This window comes from Lampetra fluviatilis, chromosome 31 (assembly GCF_964198595.1).
Source record: "Lampetra fluviatilis chromosome 31, kcLamFluv1.1, whole genome shotgun sequence".
Lineage (NCBI taxonomy): Eukaryota > Metazoa > Chordata > Hyperoartia > Petromyzontiformes > Petromyzontidae > Lampetra > Lampetra fluviatilis.
This window is the reverse complement of record NC_136305.1, coordinates 588237-612161: the sequence shown is the minus strand read 5'-3', so window position 1 is coordinate 612161 and position 23925 is coordinate 588237. Positions and strand designations below refer to the sequence as shown.

The 23925-nt window shown below is 43.9% G+C and overlaps 1 protein-coding gene across 1 annotated transcript; it reads right to left on the bottom strand.

Annotated features, from left to right (window-relative positions):
• Positions 1-1468: 1468 nt before the first annotated feature.
• On the bottom strand, positions 1469-18996 carry BARD1 (BRCA1 associated RING domain 1). The gene is made up of 12 exons (XM_078870791.1): positions 18913-18996; positions 17335-17391; positions 14626-14816; positions 13451-14127; positions 12981-13142; positions 12255-12335; positions 11739-11911; positions 10968-11079; positions 6814-6940; positions 5380-5475; positions 4720-4841; positions 1469-3633 (listed from the first exon to the last, which is right to left on the bottom strand). Exons 1-12 carry the CDS (start codon positions 18993-18995, stop codon positions 3298-3300), a joined length of 2217 nt encoding a protein of 738 aa, XP_078726917.1. The 5' UTR covers position 18996; the 3' UTR covers positions 1469-3297.
• Positions 18997-23925: the final 4929 nt, after the last annotated feature.

Sequence of the window (23925 nt, the reverse complement as noted above, 5' to 3'; positions counted from 1 at the left end):
CTCGCACGCACAGCGCCGGTCGTGGCTCCCACACTTGGGAGGGATCAACGCCCAATTCCTCTCGGCTCGTTAGCGGCACCAATGCCCGTTCCCAATTCATTCATTCATTCTACTCGTGGTCAAAGGGGAACTCCGTCAATCGAGGGAGGATCCAATGAGATCATTTGCTCGCATTTAGCGCTGTTTGGCAAGTGCTGTGTCGTGCTGCTGTTTCACCGCTTGTGTCGATCCGGCCTCCCCACACCGTACGCGGGTCGCGAGTGGTTATCTGACCCAACTGCACCCCGCTGGCCAGAGAGGGTTGGTGCTAAAGTCCAGGAGCACAGAAGTACAGTATAATGTTTCCCCCCTGTTGCACTGTTACCCACGACAGTCTCGCAGCAGCCTGCAACCCGTGTGGTATGCATTGGCGGTCGCCCATCCAAGCGATTTTTTCCCGAAATCTGGCGTATTCCAGGCGATTTGATCATGGGCGTCTGTTGAATGTTTTTTGCAAATGTTCTGATAAATTAAACGTACGTAGCCTTACTCTTGCGACCTCAACATTTATTCCTATGCACTGTTTCGACTTCATCAATTTCACGATAGGTTAACCCATGCAAGTTATTATTTAATGTTGATTTGTTTCTGCAATATTTTCGACTTATAATGTAAGTTTTTTGCTTTCCAAATTGTTGCACTATTTTCAATTGCTTGTCATTTTGGTAACCCATCACGATTGCAAAAGAAACTCATCCTGACCCATCTCTTAATTATTTACGCAAGATAGCCCCACTGAATTGGACTCTTAAGTATTCATTTTAAGATGTTTTCAGCCTATTGACCTGTTTATTATACATGTGGGAGGAAACAGGAGCTCACCCACACACACAAGGGGGCAACACTATGCCGGTAGCGATAGAAACAGATGGCGATTAGTCCACTCGCTCTACTGCCTTCTCATGGTGAGCCAGGGTATGGCACCTCAACGCCCACAGGGGGTATCACATTTGTGCGATCCACCAAAACCCTGGCCTCGGTTTTTATTAGAGGCATGCGCCGCCACCGTCTATTGAGTTCTCAGCTTGTTAAAGGAAATAAACTTGAACTTATTTTAATTGGTTTATCATCAATCAGAGGTTTTGGGTTAGAGCACGTAAATGTGTCGTTAAACCTGCCACCACCCGACACATCCATCTATTATGGGTTGCCACGTAAACAGAACATGCCAATTCGTCACTCGTACAGCACACACGCGATCCAACCAAAACCCTCTATTATGGATTCTTTTAATTGGAAACCCAGTGATTTGTAAAGTATACAGGGCAGTGCGAAGAACAAGTATGAATACACTTGGTAAATTAAAAGTTGGAGGAACAATATTTAAACGCACGGCATACGTAGAGGTACTGCACATCCAATGAATGATTGAAGGCAAACCGTGATCAAAATACAATAGAATCAAACAGAGGCAGGGTGTACTTTTTTTACTTTATTAGAAAACTAACAAAAAAACTAAAAAAAAGCCTAAAGAGGAACGTTTTCAATCACTGCAAATTGTCTGCTGACACATGGACAACATTAAATTTCAGAGCAAGTCGAACACATACATCAGAGAAAAACAAATTAGATATATTGACCGTTTGGAAAGTGGGCTTGGGCAGGACACATCCTAAGAGGGATGACGTCATGTAGGCAAGACAGATGATAATGGCAGGCAAAGATCCAGCCAAGAGGAAAACTAGCAGAGATGCAGCGATGAGATTAGCTGAAGTCGGAACAAGATTATTTTCACGAGACTGGCCAATAGCAATGATGTTCAGAAGCCTTCATCCAGCGGTGGATGGATCATGGCTGTTGATGACCGTGTTCCCCACGTGGGAGCTTGTCACGTTTTAGGGGCAGTGTCTAAACGCCAGCTGTATGAGTAAAGTCACTTCCAAACGCAAAAAATGTTTTATTATGCATTTTATGCATTAAGGCTCCAACATTGTATTTGGTTACAAGGCAACCTGAGTAAGTAAAACACCAAGATAAAAACCTCCAAAATATTTAAAATGCAAGGAAAAAAAACCCAATTCACACCTGACTTGCTGTCCATGCCAGTTGCCTTGGCAGTTGTAAAACCTCAAAAAAACATGTTTGCTATCAGACCTCACTGCAAATTCTGCACCGTCAAACTCTTCCATTGGAAAAGTTGTTTCAGCCAGCCTGTGGTGGGATATCGCTGCCGGGGCCTGAGCGACTTCCACTTTGGTTTGTACAGCAGCAGCAGCAGGGCAACCGGCCAGTCGGCTGACAATTTCCAGGCATAAAAATGAATCAAAAGAAAATATTCAGTACAGAGTACTGTACGAGCTTCATCACCCACCCACACTGACCAGCTTGGTGAGGTATGGTCCAACTACCCCCATGACTGGACACAGAGTGGGGCGGAGCGATCATCCAGCAGTGGACTGACAAAGAGCTGGAAATTACTATTGAAGTGCAAGCTTGATTTTCAAAGTAATTACAAGACATTTGTCATCACAATCAGCCATTATCAATCCACTGCTGGATGAAGGCCTCTCCAAAGAGTTGCCAACTTTTAGTTTTGAGATGTAACACTCCCTCCTAGCACCTGAGCTGAGTTCATTGCTCCATCTCCTCAGTGGACATCCAGACACCTCCGATTAGCACGGTGCAAAATAACTTTTAAAGTCACCCAGACAAAACAAGTTACTACTGGTAAATTAGGCATAGATAAAACACATTAGATGATGTCAAAATCAAAACTTCTGATAAGCAGTGCTGTATTACTATGAAGTATGCAATTTGTGATCTTTATGAACCCTTTTCCACACAAATATCACGTGACAATAATGTAGAACAAAAATCAGAGGGACTGCACATACCCCCCCCCCACTGCAATCACATGCCTTCAGATTTGTGTCTCATGCTTTTTTCCAAGCTGTGAAGTGATTAACGACACAGATAATGTTGAACAAAGTGTGGTTGAGGTGGACTGTTGTTTAAACGTAGTAGAGTTTGCACGTCTTACATCAATTGATGTATCCATCATTGCTTTTTAAAAGCCAACCTCCAATTAGCAATGTTTGGCTACGTGCGGTATGAAAGAAGTTCAACATACAACCAGGTGCTTATCACCTGCCCTTAATGGTCAAAGCCAAGTTAAAGACAATTTTCCAAAAGGACAAAAATAGTTGGCAGGCTTAGTGCACACGAAATTTAACAACCCAATAACATCGATCCGTCACCACAGGCCTTGTTCCGTGTTCACCCAACGACTCTCGCGACGCCCCCCCCCCTCTCTCCCCTCTACACGTCAAACGGCAAGAGCTCGAACGCGAGCACGCACTCCACCAACCACCCAGACGGGACGGTCCACACTTTGCCGAGCCGCGACACTCCGCTGCGGCCGCCCAGCCACGCGCCGTCATACACCACGTAGTGCGTGCAGAACTCCTGGTCCGAGTGGCGGTGCGCGTGGTAGGCGGCGCGGCGCACGCTCTGCGTCACGTCGCTGTCGGGCTTTGGCTGCCGCGACAGCATGTGCCCGCCGCCCACGCGCACCATCTCTGCCAAGTCGGAGCGGCAGGGCTCGTCGAAGGGGCCACCCAGGAAGAAGTGGCAACCGTCGAAGAGGCCCGGAAGCTGCGCTCACGCAAAAGATCAGCAGCGCAGCATTCGGATTTGTTTTTCTCTATTTGTTGTGGTTATTTCATCTCCAGGTGTTAATGAAAAAAAATATGCTGCTGCAATTGTAATTGTGTGCACGCTGGAATTGTAATCCAGATGTCGTCGGTTTGATCTCCAGGCGCAGAAATTAAATGGATACACCCAGAGTTGATCAATCGGTAGATCATGTGTGGTAGGGAAAAGCGTGGAAAATTTTCACCTCTTCTCAGACATCTTGCCAGTGCAGAGTAGGCCAAATACCCTCTCGAGGGATTCTATAGAGCTCCATCTAGTGGAGTCCCCTGTGCCAGCAGTGTCACGAGCAAGGAATTGTAGGGCTGTACCTCTAGATTTTACCTATATGTTCATTAAAAAGGAGACTTATGGTTTCAATGGTCTTTTTACTGGATATAAAGTTAATCTATATATTTATACTAGAAGTCTAACCCAATCTCAAGGATATTATTAATCAGGATCCAGCATTAGGAAAATTTGCCCGATTTCCATTTTCAGCAGTATTTTGCGTGTGGTTGGAAACTGACACTTTTGAGCATCTTACACACCGTAAGGTCTGCAGAGATAGGTTCAGGAACACATTTACTGTATGGTCATTCTCGTAGGCCAGCAGTTTAGGCGAAGTGTGCGTGATCCACCAGCCTTTGTCTCCAATCCAAAGTGCTGGATTGCAGGCATGCGCCACCACGCCCGACAATGACAGGCCAAAGTACAACAGGCCATTTGCAAGTCACTACGAATACCCAGATATAACAAAAACACAGACAGAACCAATCAATGTATAATTGTGTAGTAACCCATTGGCATGTAATGCCTTGAAACACATGCTCATGTTTAAGATATTTAAGGATGCGGCATCATAGAAAACCCCCACAATCCCTTGCGACGTCACGACAGACCATTTTGGCCATTGTCATGTTCACCGAATTAGTTCAAATGCAGGTCCAAGGTTGATTATTGCACGGCAGGATCATGGGAGGTGGCAGATGCTTGGGAAGGCCTTCATCTAGAAGTGGATTGACCACGGCTGTTGATGATGATGATCACCTGCTGAAGTTTGTTGAGTCTCCCTCTCTCCGGACCACGACACGGCAGGGAGCCGTCACGTCCCCTCACTTCGAAGTCCTGCTCTGGCACGCGCTCATGCCTCGCCAGACAGGCTTGCACCCCTGAAACAAACAAACGTGACGATGACAAGGAATCCTTTGATTTAAATGTACTTAATTCAATGTATATTTATACAGGATACAAAAAAATGTGCCATCTCAAATGTGATCGTTTGTCCGCCTTAAGCAATTATGCATAGTGCTCGATAGCAAACAATGCGCATTTAGGCGGCACAAACTGTTAAATGCAAAATGTGACCTAAAAAATTATGTATTAAGAACAGAACGATTAAATAAAGATTTTGAAACTAACTTATGTTTGTCTTTTAAACCTACAGGGATCATCCCATGACAAACAATGGAGCCCACAAATGTCCCCTGCACACAGAGCTAGACAATATCCTCCGGTGACCTTCCCTTTAAGACTCTGGACACACAAACTGTGCATTTCTGCTTGGCTTCTCCACACAAGAGTGCTGCAGCGTGCAAACTCCCTGATCAACGAGCAGCAGTCGGTGAACCAAGCTTTGCCCCTGGCTTCAGAGCAAACGCGCTCAGTTTGTACAGCGAGCAACTGGAGAGGCGTGCAGGTGATGCTTACACTGGAAGCCGATAATCCAGCAGCCGTTGAGGATGGCCAAGAAGCATTTCATGGTGCGGGGAATTTGCATTGTGGAGTCGACGATGACGTGAGTTGCTGTTGACAGGGAAAGGATAAAGGTTTACAGTTCTACACAAATAAGAATGAAGGTACATTCAAACTGTTGTATGTATACAGCCCGAAGATATATGGTATTAAACATTTTCCACAAAAAATCTGACCGTGAATTAAATTGTGTTGTAATGAATCGTTGGACCATTGTGTGCATCAGATGTAATTACTACAAATGTGCAAAAGCTTGCCGAGTTTTCTTATAATTTGACGTAGGTGGTACAAAAAGTTTGAGCCGAATACAGAAAAATCAGAGACGACCGATCTCGCAGCTACTTATAGTCCACATAAGTAAACCCAAACAACTTGGGAACAACATTCTGGACTGCTTTGTTCATAATTTACATGTCATCTATTGCAGGTAAACAATAATAAATGCTAAATGTCAAATACATCTATTATCTTGCTGTCATAAAATTTATGACGCTAGAGAACATGAAACAAAGGAAATCGTTACGAATGCCGACTAAAAATACGAGCCCCAGCATGCTGGCACGTGACACTACGAGGGAGCGTCTGATAACTCCACATGACTATCTTGGTCTGATGAAGGCAAACTAGGCCAGCTTTAGGGATCAATTTATTGCCAGTGATGAGACCCGGATTTACCATTATGACTCCAAAGTCCAAATGGCAGTCGATGCAATGGAAAAATCCAACTTCTCCAACACGCAAGAAATCCAAGTCAGCACACAATGCAGGCAAGATCACTTGCACCTAATTTTGGTATGCTAAAGGTGCAGTTCATATTGACTTTGAGGAGATGATCAAAGGTCACTATGATACAGACGTGCTTCACCGACCACATGAATTGATCAAAGAAAAGTTCCACGGAAAGATGAGAACCACACTGTGGTTTCTGAATGGCAGTGTCGCAGTACACACTGCGAGAGTTAAAGAGGCCGCTTCAAGGAAACTGGAGAAGACGCATCCTGCCTATTCCTCCAGACCAGCTCCCAGTGACTCATATAACTTTCCCGAATTGTAGGAGCATCTGCATGGAAGGGTGTTTCGAGGATGGCTAGCTGTAGAAAGCCGTGCATGGGAACCCGAGGGGGCTGGGAGAAACGTTACTCCTAGTGGGAATCAAAAAAGAAAGATGCGGGAAATGTTACATATTTATCATTGACCGAGATGAGAACCTTAACAGGTCATACTTTTGAACCTAATTCAAACGTGGGTGGGAGCCCAGGAATCAAAGCCAAGCTCTGATTGGTGCTGGCACAATACTCGAACATTCCTTTACAGCCTGGGAGGCACCCAACCTCCTCTGCTAACAACAGGAATTCTCAAGACTGCGGACTGTAGTGAGAGATAGCGCACCACAGTTGTTGAACGTGGAGACGACTCGTCCTCCCAGTGTTGTGGCAACTCTCTTCAGGGACTCCTTCTGATGCTCGGACAGTCTGCTGTCCAGCAAAACCATGGGGCCAATGGGACCACTCGGAAGCTGAAACAGGTCAAACACACACGCATTAACCTTTTTATCCTGGTTAAACTATTTGGATGTATGCTATCAGCGAACATCTGATTGGAATGCATACATTGGAGACGTTCAATGTCGCTGGCATTTGCATGCTCATTTTAGACACGGTCAACTGAGAGAAGGCTTGTGCCAAGTAAGATAACAATTCACTCTGTTGGTACAGCATGTAATCCAGTTGACTGGGACTGCAGGACAGCATGCTGTGTTACTGCTCGCACCCACACACATATTACACACCCACTCATACCAACACACACACATACACCTTTAAAGTAAAATGAACTGCCTTACATTCAGAATTGGCATGAGCTGGGCAGTGGTTACAATCTCAAAATTCCATCTCGTGTTGGGCTTTGTGGTACACTTCAGCAGCCCACACAATCTATTCAAATCGTAGGCGTAAAAATAAAAACTGGGTGTGTCTCTCCCATGTCCCTTTCAAGGCTAAGATAGGGAAGATGGGCCCACATGGCCGGGTTTCAGAACCTGCCTGGTTACTTATTGCACGTAACCTTGTGGAGTCATGAGCAATAAAAAAAAACTATAAAATACCCGAGCTGCCATTAGGGCTACACTTTATGTGCTTACACTTTACATCCACAACTGTAATGCCATCAGGCTCGCTAAGACGATAGAGGAAGGCTTCTTAGCCGATTCGATAATTTAGAAGAAAGTTTTAATGCTGCCGATTAAATGTTTATGGAATTGATGCTGCCCCCCAGGTTACACTGCTGTGGTTCAGCGAGGGCAAGCCAATAAAGAGGGGCGAGGACCCGTAGTGAGGTTTGGACAAACTTCTGTGAAGCAAGAGTTTGGGTGGTCTTTCAGCCACATTGACCAATATCAGCATCTTGCACTGCAGCTGTCAAGGCACATGATTGAGTGGTCATGAAGCAACTACTAAATAGCAGTATCGTTACAATATACATATATACATATAGGACAACCTCACCGAGTGTCAAGATTCTTTTCAGGAGGGTCCTCTAATGGAATGATCGGATAATTTGATTATAATTAGCTTTTTGTGTGGAAGGAAACCCGAGTAGCCAGAGAAACCACATGCATACAATATAACACACTAAGGTATGTACAGGTAGGTTGACAATCTAATTTGCTGTACTGTACTATTTTAGCCCCCTTACAGTTTGGAAGTTTTATAAATCCATGCGATACACCAACCTTTACCTCCAGTGCTGGGTTACATTGCGTGCGTCCCCACGCCCGACTCAAGTTTGATTTTACTGATTTTCGCAGGCCATACACACTCAAATAATGACAAGTATCTTCAAAACTATTTATAGATGGTTGACATTCCAACTAAGTAATAGTCTGGGAAGATACCTCGTCTCATGTGCCAGATTTCCAACAACAACAAAATCGCAATTTTTCTCCAACTCCCAAGTTATCTTTCTGGTTAAGTTTGCAAATTATGAATTGGAAAACTGATGCATATCCTTTGTAATATACCTGAAATATAAATGGGGGTTATGTAACGTCTATGAACAAAGTTAGGTGACGTGGAAACACTCGCATTCAATATGATCAAGAGACACAAGCGAGATACTTTAAAGACCCAAATAATATGACTAAACTTTGTTCAAAACATTAAATAATACTGATTGTTTCATTAACTGAAAATGTATCCACATTTGTATCTTATTAAAATGCAGTACAAACAAGAATGGCTACCATACCCCCCCCTTGGTAGCATTGCAATATTTGACATCCGTGCCATTAAATACTAAACATAAACTAGAAATGTGTCTGGCCAGGTGGCTGGAAGGAATACATTTGTGTAGATTCCAAACAGGCTGCACTTTCAAATATTGAATTTGTCATATCATATAACGCGTATCCTCGAATCGTTTAAACTCTGAAGTCATTACCTGAGGGGCTAGGCAATTATTCAGGATGGGCTATATCTTCTTCGTTTTTCATGCTCAAAGCCACATGAAAAACGATATTCATGAACGGCATAATATAGAAAACATCCTTTCAAAATAAATACAGTAGTATATGACATTCATTAATTGTTTTATAACACACCAATTTAACTTAAAAAGGACATTCAGAGGCGTGGGAGAATATATTCAGGAAAAAGTCAGTCTGACAGAAGGACAACACTGACAGTGAGAGAGGTGGATGTGCACAGTGAGCGGAGGAAGTGAATCCCAGACTCGAGCCAGGAAAGAGAACCCGGCGTTCTCCTTGTCTGGATACAGGGCCAGGCTCAGCAAGGACGCCACCAAGGTAATTGTGCTCCAGTATGAGACGCTGCTGGGAGGAACGATGGCCGATGGTTGAGGCTAACGACAGAGTGGCAGCCCAAGGAGCGAACAAGTGAGAAATAGGCCCATGTGAAAACGGACTGTTATGCCGCAAGGTCACAAGCGATGGAGACAGCTTAGGTAGGCATTCGCCACGCATAGATTGTAACAGGTGATAGATTTATAGTTGAAAAATAAAAACCTTCATTCTAGCTATTATGTTTCTGTAAAAATGACTGTGAACCACTTGAGCACATAAGACAAGGCCATTCAATTGTCAACGATCAAACCCATGGTTGATTCTCAAAGCCAGTGAGGTGGCATGTACTACTTTCTGTGTCGATGCATAAAAATACAAGCTGTTAGACGTAGTGAGGGATAATTTGCAGACAAATTTTTATTTTAAACTCTAATTATCCACAAGCTTCAACTACATACCATGTCATTGTACTAAGACTTGTGTTATCACTTGGAACTATGGTACTGCCGGCGATATGGTGTACTCACCCTCTTACCAGCTGCTTGGAACGGCAGTATTCATTCAACTTTTCTATTTTGTCGAAATAAAACACACTGGTTCTACAGTAGCCATTTGCTTCGGCTAATTGTGCTCCGCTTGCCGTGTTCAAAATATGTGATTCTCCCATAAGCAGTTGCCTTATTCCTAAATGCAACAGGCTATTCATGGGCGGCTTGAGAAATTTGATGGGAAATATTTTCCCATAGGTTTATGCATCAATCCACACCACATGACATCAATGCATTGTTTATTTCTCAAAGCAGCACGTATCATCTTTCCACTGTCTCATCTTGTCTACAGTGGTAATGGGCGGCTGTATCAGGTGTAACACGGCACTATTTCACGATCCTTTCACAGTGTTCACCACAGACGTGCGTGCACACAGACATGTAAATGTTGTTTATAATGGGAGGGACACTGCTGGACAAAACTAAATGCAGCAACACGACCCCTTAAATGCAATGTTTAAATCATAACTTTCCAATAAAATCCTTGGCTATGCCAAATTCGGTGCAACTTTAGTGCTATTTTACTACAGTACCAATCAATTACGAACGTCGTGTTAAAGCAGCCTGCCTGACATTTTCGACAACCGGAACCAGTTGTTCTGGTCGACCAATCCTCAACTGCAACTCACTTTCAGATTAAAGTCAGGCAGCTTGTTGTGCCGCGATAAATATAAGCACACCCCCTCTGCCGGTCTCCTCTGGTACTGTGGTTTTATGACTGCTGCACTACAGTACCTGAATATTCATGCGGATGCTAAGCAATTGATATCTGTAATTATGCTAAATAAGTATGAATTACAGAGATGCATGCTTGGAATTACACTGAGAGACAGAATATGGAACATACGGATGAGGGAACAGAGCTTGGGATCATAAGGAATACAGACGAGAAATAGTGGCCGATGGAGAGAATGCATCCAAGTGGATGACCCATCATGGAGATGGAGCAATGAGCTCAGCTCATGCGCAGGAGTGAGATGGATAGCAATAGCCCTGGACCATGAGGGATGTCAATGGCGTGGGGAAGGCATTTCATCAAGCAGTGGATAGACAATGGCTGACAATGATTATAAATGATCACAACAGCAGTCAGCATTGAGCCATTCCGGACAAGCTTCTGTACGCTACAGTGCTAGCTGCCCTCCACCTGTGGGGAGAGATGAGGCATCGGGAGGCTGTGTGGTGAGGGTACGTACGCTCGCGGGCAGACTGAAGGGCAGCGTGCTGGGCTCCAACGGCTGGCTGGTGAACACCGTGCGCATCTCCTCACTCTTGGCATAGTCCAGCGGTTGCAAGCCCAGCATGTTCCTGCACAGGATTAAATCCATTTTGCTTTGAACAAAAAATAACGTGAAAGCCCAGACATGAGGAGTCAGTTGGTAAATAAATATTTTGTGGTGCTAATCTTGTTGTGAAAACGTTTTTTGTTCATGGTTTTTTTAATGCAATATCTTAACTTGTTTATTATTATTTTTTATTTAGCTTGGCAGGAGGGTTTTCATTTACTTGGTATGTACGTGTGTGTTGGCCCTCTTTCGCGCCATATGTAGCCAACCGCGTATATGAAATTTGGTCCTTATGTAAAATGTATGTACAGCGTTGTAGGATGCTGTTGGCATGAATGACGATATTTATAATGAAAGTAGTATTATTGCTGTCATCTCCTTGCATTTAGAGTATTTATTTAGTTTCAATAAATGTGCACATGATAAGCTAGTTTGCTGGGCTATAATTTGTGGTCAGGTCGCTTCTGAAAAAAAGAGCTACATAGCTCAGTGGGCCTTAGTGGTAAAATAAAAATAGTCAGTTAATTAGTGTCTGGACTCGATCATTGAGCGTCATGTCAACGGTACATCTCCGCATCAGAAGTGGGAAAACAACCCGGCACAAGACTGGCTCGGCACAGCTTGGGTTGGTTCAGTGGAAAAAAAGAGGTAGTAAGGGTTGTGCTGTGCGTGCTCGCTCACAGCACGTGCTGGTCGGCCCCGCGACCCACGAGCAGGCCAGCCACGTGCGTGTGCCCGTTGGAGACGGCGTCGTGCAGCGGGGAATCGTTCTCGTAGCCCGGAGCATTGATGAACGCACCATGGTCCAGCAGCAGCTCCACCACCCGCGCGTGTCCGTGGTTGCACGCCTCGTGCTGTGCGGGCGGCACGGGAGGGCGCGCGTGCGCACAGAATAAAGCAATTATGAAACGAAACAAATGCATCCACAAGCGTCATTAAAATAAACCACGTGGAGGGGATGACGCCTTGTATGTAGGTTCAAACATTTGATTTTTTGTTGATATAGCCAGTTGGGTAGAGGATGACACAGTGCTACAGTCCAATTTATAGTTTCAGAAGTAAATATGACACAGTATCATAAGAGATACCTTTAACCTCATTGGTAAACAGCACCACACATTAATTTTAATGTGGCTTAAAATATTAGACAATGGAGAAGGTTTACATAAACTTGCGATAATTTTATCCTCTACATACCAGAGGGGTCCATCCAGCATTGTCCTTGATGTTTGGATCTGCACCATTCTTTAGAAGGTGTTCAACTCCATCAATATCACCCTGCACACAAGACACATTAGTGGACCGCAACACAACAGATTGAAACGAGGGCCTGGCAACGGGGGCTTGACAACATTGCAGTGTAATTTACTGCACTGGCTTCTTTCATTTTGCTTGTGAAGTTTCCCACGATTTCAGATCTGCTCACGAACCATGACAGCAAAATTTAATATCAGCACTTAAAACACTTTTAACACAAAAATGCTCCAGTGAACTCAAAATTATCTGGGCCAAATGGAGGGAAGGGATAGCATGGCTAAAACAAAAACAGACAATGCCAAACATGTTAACTCGGGTGTAAAAACGCACATTATCTACAAAATAGATAATGTGCGTTTTTGGGTGAAGGTGTAATGTGTCGTTTGTGTTGTTTCGTAAAGTAATTGACACGAGTTAGCAAGCAGCTAATAATAGCACCAGCATGTGTAAAAGGCATGAATTAGCGTGGAATTGCAGATTTGACATTTCTTGGTCTTTATTTTGCAATACCAGTTAATCCACAACCTGGATATAATCTGCTCATGTTAAGTAACAAAAAACAAGTGCTTGAAATTGAATGACGTGGCTTCTATGTGTAAAGTTAGTAACTAACATTTGTTCATTTTAGAGGAAATAAAGGGTAAAGTATTATTTAAGTCATGGCACCTTGATGGCAGCGACGTGCAGCGGTGTCTCGCCCTTTCGGTTCTTCTTCAGGATCTCCGAGGTCCCGGGAGAGCCAGCCACACTCCCCCCGGCCTTCCGCCTCCCGCCAACGCCAGGGGGCGACTTTTGCAAAATGCTTCCATTCCAGCTACTCTTTGCTTTCTGTAGCAGATAATAAATAAGCGCCTACACTGGTACACAGCAACCCCTGGACCTTGAGGGATTAATGGCATTTTGGTCAACGTACCTCACTTTACATATATAAGTACGAGTTAAATTCCATGCAATGAAATAAAAAAATAAACTTCATTTATATTTTCTAATAGTGATGTATAGTCAGTGACGGAGTGCTGATCAGCAGTGAGAATGAGACAGATGTTAATGTACGATGTAAAAAATGTAGCATTTAAGGAACATCAAATTATGTATCTAACCGTTGTATCTGTCAACTGTGCGCCTAACAGCCACACCTTTGAAGGACTTGCACCGCTCGGCTCCTCCAAGGCCCGCTTGCTCGTCGCTCCCAAGGCAGAGTCAGTTGTCGTCTTCTCTGACTCAGAGTTTCCGCCTGATGGGTTGCTCTCGACCGACTCTCCTGACATCGTTGGGCTCCACAATGACTGGAAAATTGTACTTCCAGCGGCCACGGCACTGGTAGCGTCCGGGGATGGAGTGGCACTCGCGCTTACAGCACTACATGTCACATTACTGCTATCGATTAGAAACACTTGCTCGGGGCCAAACGAGATGAGGCGGTTGTCAGCCGGATCTTTTTGTAAAACTTCTATCGTACTGGCAACATCTGTGCTCTCGCTTGTATTCTTCTTCCGCTTTTTGCCAAAACCCCATGACTTGTTAATAGCCGATAGCCTCTTCCGTACCGTTTTTAGTTTCCTGGGCTGTGGTGGATGAATCGGTGTCTGATCAGGAGACGACTGGGAGGATTGGAAGTCATACACCGATGCGTAACTTCCATCTGCAGCACTGGTCTTGGCATTCTCCTTGTCCTCAAGTGGCTGAGTGGGCTTTTTGATGCGGCAACGCACCTGCCTACTGCGGGGACTGAACTGCATGCTGACCACATTGGCTTTTTTGGTCAGTTCCGGCGTTTTTATAATTTCAGGTGATGGCTTGATATCTTTCTCTCCTGTGTACAAAACACAAGTGTCACATCTGACTAATCCACAGTGATTCACTCCCATTCTCTGAAGGATGAAATTACATACATCTCTTCCCCTTAGTAATCTCAATTTACTTAAATTCTTACAGTTAACATTCTGATTCAAATATCTGTATTTTACATTCAATTGCTGCTGGGTCAATGTTGTTAAATGTATTTGTTCAATGTACTCAACAGAATTCTTTGATTAAAAAGACTATGGAATAAAATAAAATATTTTAGGCAAAAGAGTACACATACAGCCCATTGTCAACCAACGATGGATAGGTGCCTCTCCACACCGTGCAGGTCTTGGGATAATTTGATCGTGCTTCACCACACTGGTCAGTCCGGGTTGGTGAAGGCAGCGAGCGCAGGATTAATTTAGTTCAGTACAACAGATGTTTCTACCCTGCCCTCTACCGCCCAGCAAAATAACCCCACTGTATCTCCATGTAAATGGGTATATATGCATGTTTCACTCACGTGGCCCTGGTTGCTGTAGGGAGAATGAACACGCTTTGTCAGAGGGTGGAGTGTCGGTTGCCAGGAGCTCACGCAGCTGCCGGCACAGGGTCACCATGCCGGCAAGCTGCCGATTTGCCTGCAGATCTCTGACCCAGGACGGCGCCTGACAGATGGGGCAGCTGTTGCCGACATGATCGCTCACGCAACCCCTGAGGAATTCGTTCATGAACACAGGAAGGGACATGGCTTTAAGCGACTGCAGAGGTGCATTTTTATTCCATTAAATTTTTCATGTTTTCCAACATTCACATGTACATCATGACGCAAATAATCCAAGATAACACATTAAATGTGGGGAGTGGCTGTGCCGTGAACATAGTAACCCGAGTTTGAGTTGTGGCATCCATCCATTGTCTCCACTGCCGCAACAGGCAATGGAAATGAATCGGCGACCTCTGGATTGCAAGTGTAGCGTGCAAACCTGGGAATCAAACTTATGAACTGGATACGGTGCAACTAGATAAAAATGGCCTTTTTTGGATATTAAATTCGAAAAAAAGAGCTCCCGTGTAGTTTATAGTTCATGCAACCATGTAGGCTACAGTTTAGGTGAAAAATAGGAATAGGTTTTACCCTTTCTGGCAATAAAACAGGTGTTAAGATGTTCAAACACCAATTAAATGTGTGACATCTTAACACCTGTTTCAGTGCCAGAAAGTGTAAACCCCAATTCATATTTTTCATCATTTGGATACTGGCAAAAAGGTCCCATAGATAAACTTGAGGCCTGTGTTGTACTCACGCTTGTTGCAACTTGCAAGAAGCGATTAGATGGAGACACAAATGGAGACGCAATGACAAACTGTAAAATGTAACTCTAAAATAGTTAGTTAAATAATAAGAATAATTACATGTATATCGTGCTTTTCATAAAGGATCTCAAAGCGCTGTACAGGACGTAGCAGCAGCAGCAGACACTCGGCATACATTTTATATTATAAATATTTTTTTAATGTTCATTTTATAGAATTAACTGCTGTCTTTCTTACATGTTAATCAATAAAATAATCATGAAAGAATGAGGAATTCTGTGCAGTGTGTATTGCTATGTTTTATTGGTCGTCATGTTTGTTTAATTGCAAGCACTAAAGCACAGTACAAAAAATAATACAAACATGGTCAGCAATAACATACAACAATACACATTGCTCAGCATCCTTCATATATACTTGACGGACTATTTCAATGTTTGTGTAGTCGCCTCTACTTATCGCTAGTTAACAACTCACGTTTACAAATTGCAATTTTGTGCATCTTGACTTTATGTTTATATCACCAACTCTCCGTGTAACCCTCTCACCCTCAACCCTTGCTTCGACGACGTGCAGATTCGTTTACAGCCGTAGTAAGTAGCTGTGCATAAGACGTTTCACCTCGTGACTGAGTGATAATGGTCAAGGTGGCCTCGAGTGTCACTGGTTTGGAGTGGTGCTTCTCAAACTTGTTTGGCCTGTGGACTGCTCAGCCGATCCCAAAATTTCCACGGACCACCCAGTCCCCCACCACTGGTGTTAAAACGCATTCACTGATCTCTATACATTTCAGTAATACCAAATAATGCATATTACTGGAACATAAAACTATTTTTTAAATGCAGCCATAATTTTTTCTGGGGGAAGGGGGGGATTAAGATGGGTTATGGTAGGGCTATTATTAGAGTAGTTTACACAACTTCATTTTTTATTTATTTAAAATCAAAAGTAAAAAATTAATGAATGTCTGAAATAAAAGGTAAACGTTGTAATTATTTCCGAATCAACTTGCGTTTGCATCACAACCCAAGGACCATGTGGAGGACCGTCGCGGAGCGTTCACTGGTGGTACCGGAGAACCACTGCACTAGAGATTGCAGACTTTTTTTTTACTTATTACCAGGATGACAAGAAAAGATAGAGGGGTCCAGTTTTTGCTCCAAAAATTAAGCGGTGAAAACCAGTTTGGTTCAATGCATTGGTGTGAACCATTACACCACAGAAGCTCCTTTATTTCGGAGTTGAAAAGGTAAAAATGTTATGTTGTTGATCGACATTTCTTAATGTGCTGCAAGTCGTTAACTGTTTTTTCCCATTTTTTCACGTGGTGACCGGTTAATGCAAAACATGATTCTCCTTTATCTGTAATTAATTAATACAAGTCACGAGATAGTCGTTTAACATACAAATAATTAGGTAAAGATCAACTTATAAATGACTGGCATTTGAGAACATATTAAACTTCATAATCATAATCAACTTTTTGGGTTAGATCGCGTTATTTATAAATGTGTCGTAACACTCCACCACCCGACACGGCCAATCAGCAAAAAAGTGTCACGTTGACAAAAGACAAATAGTTCACTACTTTAGCCCACCGGTGTGTTGAAGCGTGAAACCACAACATTTACAATTTTTTAGTATGACGTTTCGCTGGTAATTGCATCCAGCATCATCGGGCAATTCACCAGCCTACGTGTTAAACTAACATAACATTTACATCATAAGAGTAACAATACATCCCAATACGGAATAAAATAATGAAAGGCAAAACAATGCTACCATATCACGTTATAACAATGACATGGAAGAAATACAAGATGGAAGCGAGCATAGGCATTGCTCTTTGCTTGGGTTCAATGGGAGGCACAAAAGTAGTGTCAATGAAGCCGTGTAAGAAATCAATAAAACTCACCGGCAGAAAACGTGTTCACAGCCTCCCAAGCCGCACGGCTCACACAGCGTGCCTCCACTGGCAAGCCACAAGGCAGACGGGCGACACGACATAAGTTAAAGCATGAATCCGTAGGAAATGCATGCTCTTTAATGCAACCAAACTTGCGCGAAGATAACATAAAGAGCTGCACAAAAAGAAGCCCTGATGCTGAGTTGGAGATTATTTGGGATCGCATTTTCCCTGTTTCATCATGAAATATTTGCCAGGGTGGCAGTTAAGTACGGTACTTAATTTACGCCTGCAATCCAACGCTTTGCAAACAAGATTTGGGAATTGGGGATTCATGAGATTCCCAAATCTGTTAAGTTGAGCTGCAAGGTGGACAGGAGACAGGACAGCCAGGAGGGGGGGGGTCTCGGATTTGTCATGCAAAACAATCCTTAAAAAGGAATTGGTAAAATGTTCGTAATGAATTCCAGTCCTGTAAAATGCCAAATATTAGCCTTATTTAGCAGCATACAAGAACACATTCAACTGTTAAACAACGCAATAACACATTTAGTTTTAAATAGCAAAGTTTGTAGAGATAGTGACAGCGTCCAAAGTTGACATGTCACGCTTATAGTTGTGCAAGTGACGTACTCTGGTGTTGAAGGCATTGGTGATAAGATACGGAAAATTGCTTTTAAAACCCCTTACTTTAAACATAACTTAGTGGTAAAATGTTAAGCTCGATTGACAATGCAAACGTCACTACGCTACCGTTATTGCGTATACCATCAATGGACAGTACAATTAATGCAATTCAAACCCCATTAATCGTAAGTTGGGCGTAATTTGTATTATCATTGATATATCCATAAAGGCCTCAATGAGTCAGAGACGTTTTCAGGAGTCTTGCATTGGGATGTTTGACAAAATGCATTCTGATTAATAGACATCAACATAAACCACGAGCAGGTGCGGTGAATGCGTGTCGCAAGTTACAGCAATAGCAGCGATACCTACGATATCGATACTCTCAATGTGCTGAGGTATGTTATACGAGTACATGTACCGTACAGCTCTTATGTCACTCCACTGCTGGGTGGCGGCCTTCCTCCACCGTGCTGGCCAGAGGTTATTAGACAACACGGTGGTCAGTGGGGATGAGAATGACGAAAGTTGGGTAGCCCAGTGGGCTTTAATCGTGGAGTCAAAAATTAATACAAATGTAATTTGCGTTTCATAGACATCGCACTAACTTCTAAAGTGGGCTTAAGTGGTAAAACGTCAGCGTATTGCGGTTTGAGTTATGCATACTTAAACACAACAGTCGTATTTCACTATTTACAACAATACTTTTCGCAATAGGCTTGTGAGCATTTGTGCTAATTACAGTATAGAGGTTTGCTACGCAGCGATTGTGTTGTAGTGGGAGACGGGTCAGGCCTACACCGACGTGGTGTCTACGGCTTAGCCGGAAAGGGGCGACCAAACACCGCGGGAGAACTAGGCGAGAAGGCACGCCGCGATTCCTCCCCGCCCCAAAACAACTCGCCATTTGGACGCCTCGGTCAAAATTCGAATGAATACTGAACATCTCAGCGACTTCACCAGAGCGCGCATCCCAAGAGCTCCTCGAGGTGAGCGAGCGCGCCCGCCGTGGCTCCCCAGGAGAGGGTCGTTGACTCCATCATCGTCGCGGTTTCTCAAAATGTGAGATTCGCGCCAAAATCCCGCAGAATGACGTCACCCCATAGTGTTGCATGACGTCATTCTACACATGCGCAGTGACGTCATATCGTCTGCACACGTTCCGCAGCAGAGGAATTGACTTTGACCTCTGAGCAAATACACTGGTACACAATTTTAGTTCCTGGGTAGTAAGTGTTATTTCCGAATTGCTTATGCCTAAAAAGCATAGACATTGGCTATTATTCCCCACAAACTTTGCTTTTGTGACCAGGACAGTGATATTTAGAAATGTACCTATTTTCAATGAGAAAACGGGCGAATTTGTGTATTTTCGTTCACATAAAGTCAGAAAAAAACAACATATGAATCCAAATTAACATGTATTTATACTAAAGTAGTAACAAAAATTACTACAAAAGATTTAGAATTGAGTAGTTTTTCGAGATTTACGATTATACTGTAAATCACTTTCACGAATCAGCCCCCAAATGTAGTCTCCCATCATGTTCTCATTATACTGTCCTTGGTAGCGGCGTTCAAAGTCCAGTATATCCTGGTGGAAGCGCTCGCCTTGCTCCTCCGAGTACGCTCCCATGTTCTCCTTGAATTTATCAAGATGAGCATCAAGGATATGGACTTTGACGGACATTCTACAGCCCATTGTGCCGTAGTTCTTCACCAGAGTCTCAACCAGCTCCACATAGTTTTCGACCTTGTGATTGCCCAGGAAGCCACGAACCACTGCGACAAAGCTGTTCCAAGCCGCTTTCTGCTTACTAGTAAGCTTCTTAGAAAATTAATCGCACTCCAGGATCTTCTTTATCTGTGGTCCGACGAAGACACCGTATTTGACCTTTGCCTCAGACAGCTTAGGGAAGAAGTCTTGAAGGTACTTGAAGGCTGCCGACTTCTTATCTACACCTCTGACAAATTGTTTCATAAGGCCCAATTTGATGTGCAGTGGTGGCATCAGCACCTTCCGGGGGTCCACCAGTGGCTCCCACTTGACGTTGTTCCTCCCCACAGAGAACTCGGTCCGCTGTGGCCAGTCCCGCATGTGGTAGTGCACCTTGGTGTCCCTGCTGTCCCAAAGGCAAAGATAGCAGGGAAACTTGGTAAAACCGCCTTGGACACCCATCAGGAATGCCACCATTTTGAAGTCTCCGATGACCTCACAGCCATACTCATCATACTTCAAGGCATCCAGCAAGGTCTGGATGCTGTTGTAATCCTCTTTGAGGTGCACCGAGTGAGCCATGGGAAGAGATGGGTCCTTGTTACCATTATGGAGCAGCACGGCGCCACTCATTCTGGTTACAGGTGATTCCGATGGCCTCAAACAGACTGGTCACATTGTGGCAGAAGCAGAGCCCATCTTGACGGGTGAAGAAGTTGCAAACACTTTCATCCAACAAGTTCCACTGCTTGAGCCTAGACGTCAAAAGCTCAGCATTGCACTTGTTGAGACCAAGATCTCTGATCAAGTCATTGAGATCTTTTTGGTTGGGGGTAGTATGGGTTTCTCTCCTCAGCTCCACCTCTGAAATTGTCATCTGGATCTACATCTTCCTCGCTCTCTGACTTGCTGCTCTCTTCTAAAGATGGCTGCTCTCTCTCCGGTGGATTGGGTACGGGGAGCTCATGCCAGTGTGGCACCGGGGCGATGGATGAAGGAAGGTCTGGATACGTGATAGCAGGTGCATTCTTGCCAGTCCGACGTTTGGAAGGGTCCACCATGCAGAAGTAGCAGTTGCTTGAGTGGTCAGTGGGTTCCCTCCAAATTCCTGGGATAGCGAACTTCATGGCTCTCTTTTCGACTCTGTACCATCCTACAAAAATAAATTTATTTCACCCATGGCTAATGTGTTAGAGATTATATCTTGACTTTCGTGACTGCAGGAATTCATATTCTTTGGGTCTTTCGGTAAGTCACGTAGATAGGTGTAGTGCTGAACTTTACGCAGACAACTTCTTTCGTTTCTGTCATCACTTTATTTGTCCAACACAGTACATTTCGCCGCCATTCTTTAACACTATCTCCGCTCGCTCGCCACGCCCCGCCGGGCCTCGCTCGCTCCATTCCTCCCTCTTTCTCTCCCTCTCTCCCGACTCCCTTCTCTGCTTCCCTGTCCCACTCCAGCCGTCGCTCTTTCTCGGCTTCTCCGTCTGTCTCTCTCATTCGGCTTCCCTGTCTCACTTCGACTATCACTCTCGTTCGGCTTCCCCGTCTCTACTGCTACCCTATACGTCTTCTTCCACTCCACTACTTCCCTACACTTCTTCTTCCTCTCCACTGCTACCCTATGCTTCTTCTACTCCACTTCTACCTTATGCTTCTTCTTCTCCACTGCTACTCTATGCTTCTCTCTACTGCTACTTTATGCTTCTTCTTCTGCCTCGACCAACTGCGTCCAGCTCCCAGCACAACTCCCCGTCTTTCTCTGACGCTCCCTTATTTATCCCCCTCCTCATTAATTCCCAATTAATTAGTTGCCCTCCCCCCCGCGCCCCCGGCCCCTGCTGCCACCTGTCTCTATTCCCAGACTTGGAGGCGCCACTTTGTACTCAACAACAACAACCGGCCAATCACTGCCCTGCACTATAATTGCCAAACCGGCCGTCTCTGACTCACTCGTTGGCCCCCAGCAACAGCAGCATGTCCCGATTCGACCCCACTGTTCCCAACCCGCACGTGTGTACAATTACCCCCCTTGGCGCGCGTTAAACCACTACAGATAAGTAAAAAAATAGTAAAAAGTAAACAAAAATAATGACGTTTCGATCGCAACACAAGCAATTGTCATCAGGTGAGAAAGGGGAGGGGGGGGAGCCACTAAAGGGAAGCTGTTTTCAAGGTTTATAATGGGCGTAGCCCAAGCGTCCTGGTATCAGAACGAAGTGGATGGGTAGAAGTGCCCTGGGGCCAGCACAAGCGGAGATGGTTATGTAAATGTCAGATCGGATAGCAAGAAAAGGGTAGACGCATGAGCCGTGGAGAACTTAACAACTTGTGGTACGCCCAACGCAGGGGCGACACCGCAGGGACTGGAATTGCTTATCCCATCTTTAGTAAAATAACAACTAACATTGGAAGGTGACTAAATGGAAACATCACAGCCATTTATTACTTAAACTGGTAGTTGACGTCCTTCCAATGATCGCTGAGTTTGTACCCATCCTCTCGGTTGAAATTGTGTATGTCTGTAAATATGGATGGCTTCATGAACGAATCACTGTTGATAGCCAGTGGCCTTGCAACGTACCTTCGTCTTAGAGAAATCAATTTCGTGAGCCAACCGCATTAAAACAATGATCAGCTACGGCTGAAGTGTTGGGGTCCTCCCGTGTTTAAAATCTGCCTTATGTGGACGACGAATACGGTAATCATTGAAAGGACGTCATCAACCAGTTTAAGTCATAACTGGCTGTGATGTTTCCATCTACTCACTTCTAAATCTTTTGTAGTCATTTTTTTATTACTTTAGTATAAATACATGTTCATTTTCATTCATGTCGTTTTTTCTGACTTTATGTGAACTAAGACACAAATTCCCCCGTTTTAGGATTGAAAATATGTAAATTTCTAAATATCACTGTCCTGGTCACAAAAGCAAAGTTTGTGGGGAATAATAGCCATTTTTTGTACTTTTGAGGCATAAGCAATTAGGACATAACACTTACTACCCAGGAACTAAAAATAAATTGTTACAGTGTTAGCACCAGGAATGAACCAAGCCAAGCAAGCCTGGATAGTTCGTGGATGAATGGGTGACCGACCACCATGCGTAACAGGTTGTTACAGGTTACTACAGGGCTACAAAGTGGGCAACAGAGGCTAATTCAGCAAAGTCCATTGTTGTGCTGCACTTCTGGGTCCCCATGTCTATGCTGTACACCTTTATGAAGCCGCACTGACCAGCGTCCCAGTAAACATGCGACGCTGGGCATGAGATTGGAACCGTTGGGCCAACATTGGCCCAACGGTTCTGTTCACGAAGGTGAAGAATGGTCAAATAACATTTCACTACCTGCACGACGTGGGGTAGCCCTCATCCAGCAGTGGATTGACAACAGGGGTGCACATGCATATTAAACTTGTGCAATTAACACCAAATTTGGGGTTGGTGGTAATTACTACCACGTTAGTTCAAACGTCACTTTGCCTTGTGCACAAACAAACGCAAACGTTAAAAAACACCACTTAGCATAAGTAGAAAAGCATTAAAAAAGTGTGACGATATTTGAAGTTTTGTTCACTTTTATTTTAAAGTCGGTATTACAGTTCCAGTCAAAAAAAGAGTCTACATGATAAGACAGAAAACTTGAAAAAGGCAGATTTTTTTTGTATATAAAATCTACAATTACGGTATTATCAAAATCTCAGTAAAATGTATGCAAAGCCCTCAGACAAAATACCAACATTCTGAAAAGCCATACATCAAATGAAACACTTGCTGAAAGGGCGGAGATCTTCAAAGAATTAACACATTTCAAATAAATGGAAAACTGTTCTGGCTTTATTTACTGTATATACAAATGCCCACATATTTCAGAAGCCCTGAATCCATGTTCAAAGATCTGTTCGTGTGGCAATTCCTGTAGATTTTGTCAAAAGTTAAGCTCCCTATACAACTCACCCAAGAAGCAAAACAGCGTCCACTAAGATGTAAGTTTTAATAAGCTAAATGAAGACGTAAAATGCACATCTATAATGTGATGACTCACAATTGATCTTAAATTTCATGAGCACAGTGAAAATGGCAATAAAACATTTCGATTACATAATACAAAAGGCAGGGCCCTACTTGTGTTTAGAAAATTAACGGAAACGCAGCCAATGGGAGCTGCTGACAACTTCTTAAAAGCGTTTGTTTAAACTTGCAAAGGAAAAACACACCTTGCGTCCAAACCTTGCAATGTCAGACACAAAAA

Excerpts from the sequence above, each read along its gene's own strand:
- BARD1 (XM_078870791.1), bottom strand. The coding sequence starts at position 18,995 with ATGATGGAGTCAACGACCCTCTCCTGGGGAGCCACGGCGGGCGCGCTC. Across the intron at positions 14,817-17,334 it reads TGTGAACACGTTTTCTGCCG|GGGTTGCGTGAGCGATCATG; the intron begins GTGAGTTTTATT and ends CGAATTCCTCAG. Across the intron at positions 14,128-14,625 it reads CCTACAGCAACCAGGGCCAC|GAGAGAAAGATATCAAGCCA; the intron begins GTGAGTGAAACA and ends TTTTGTACACAG.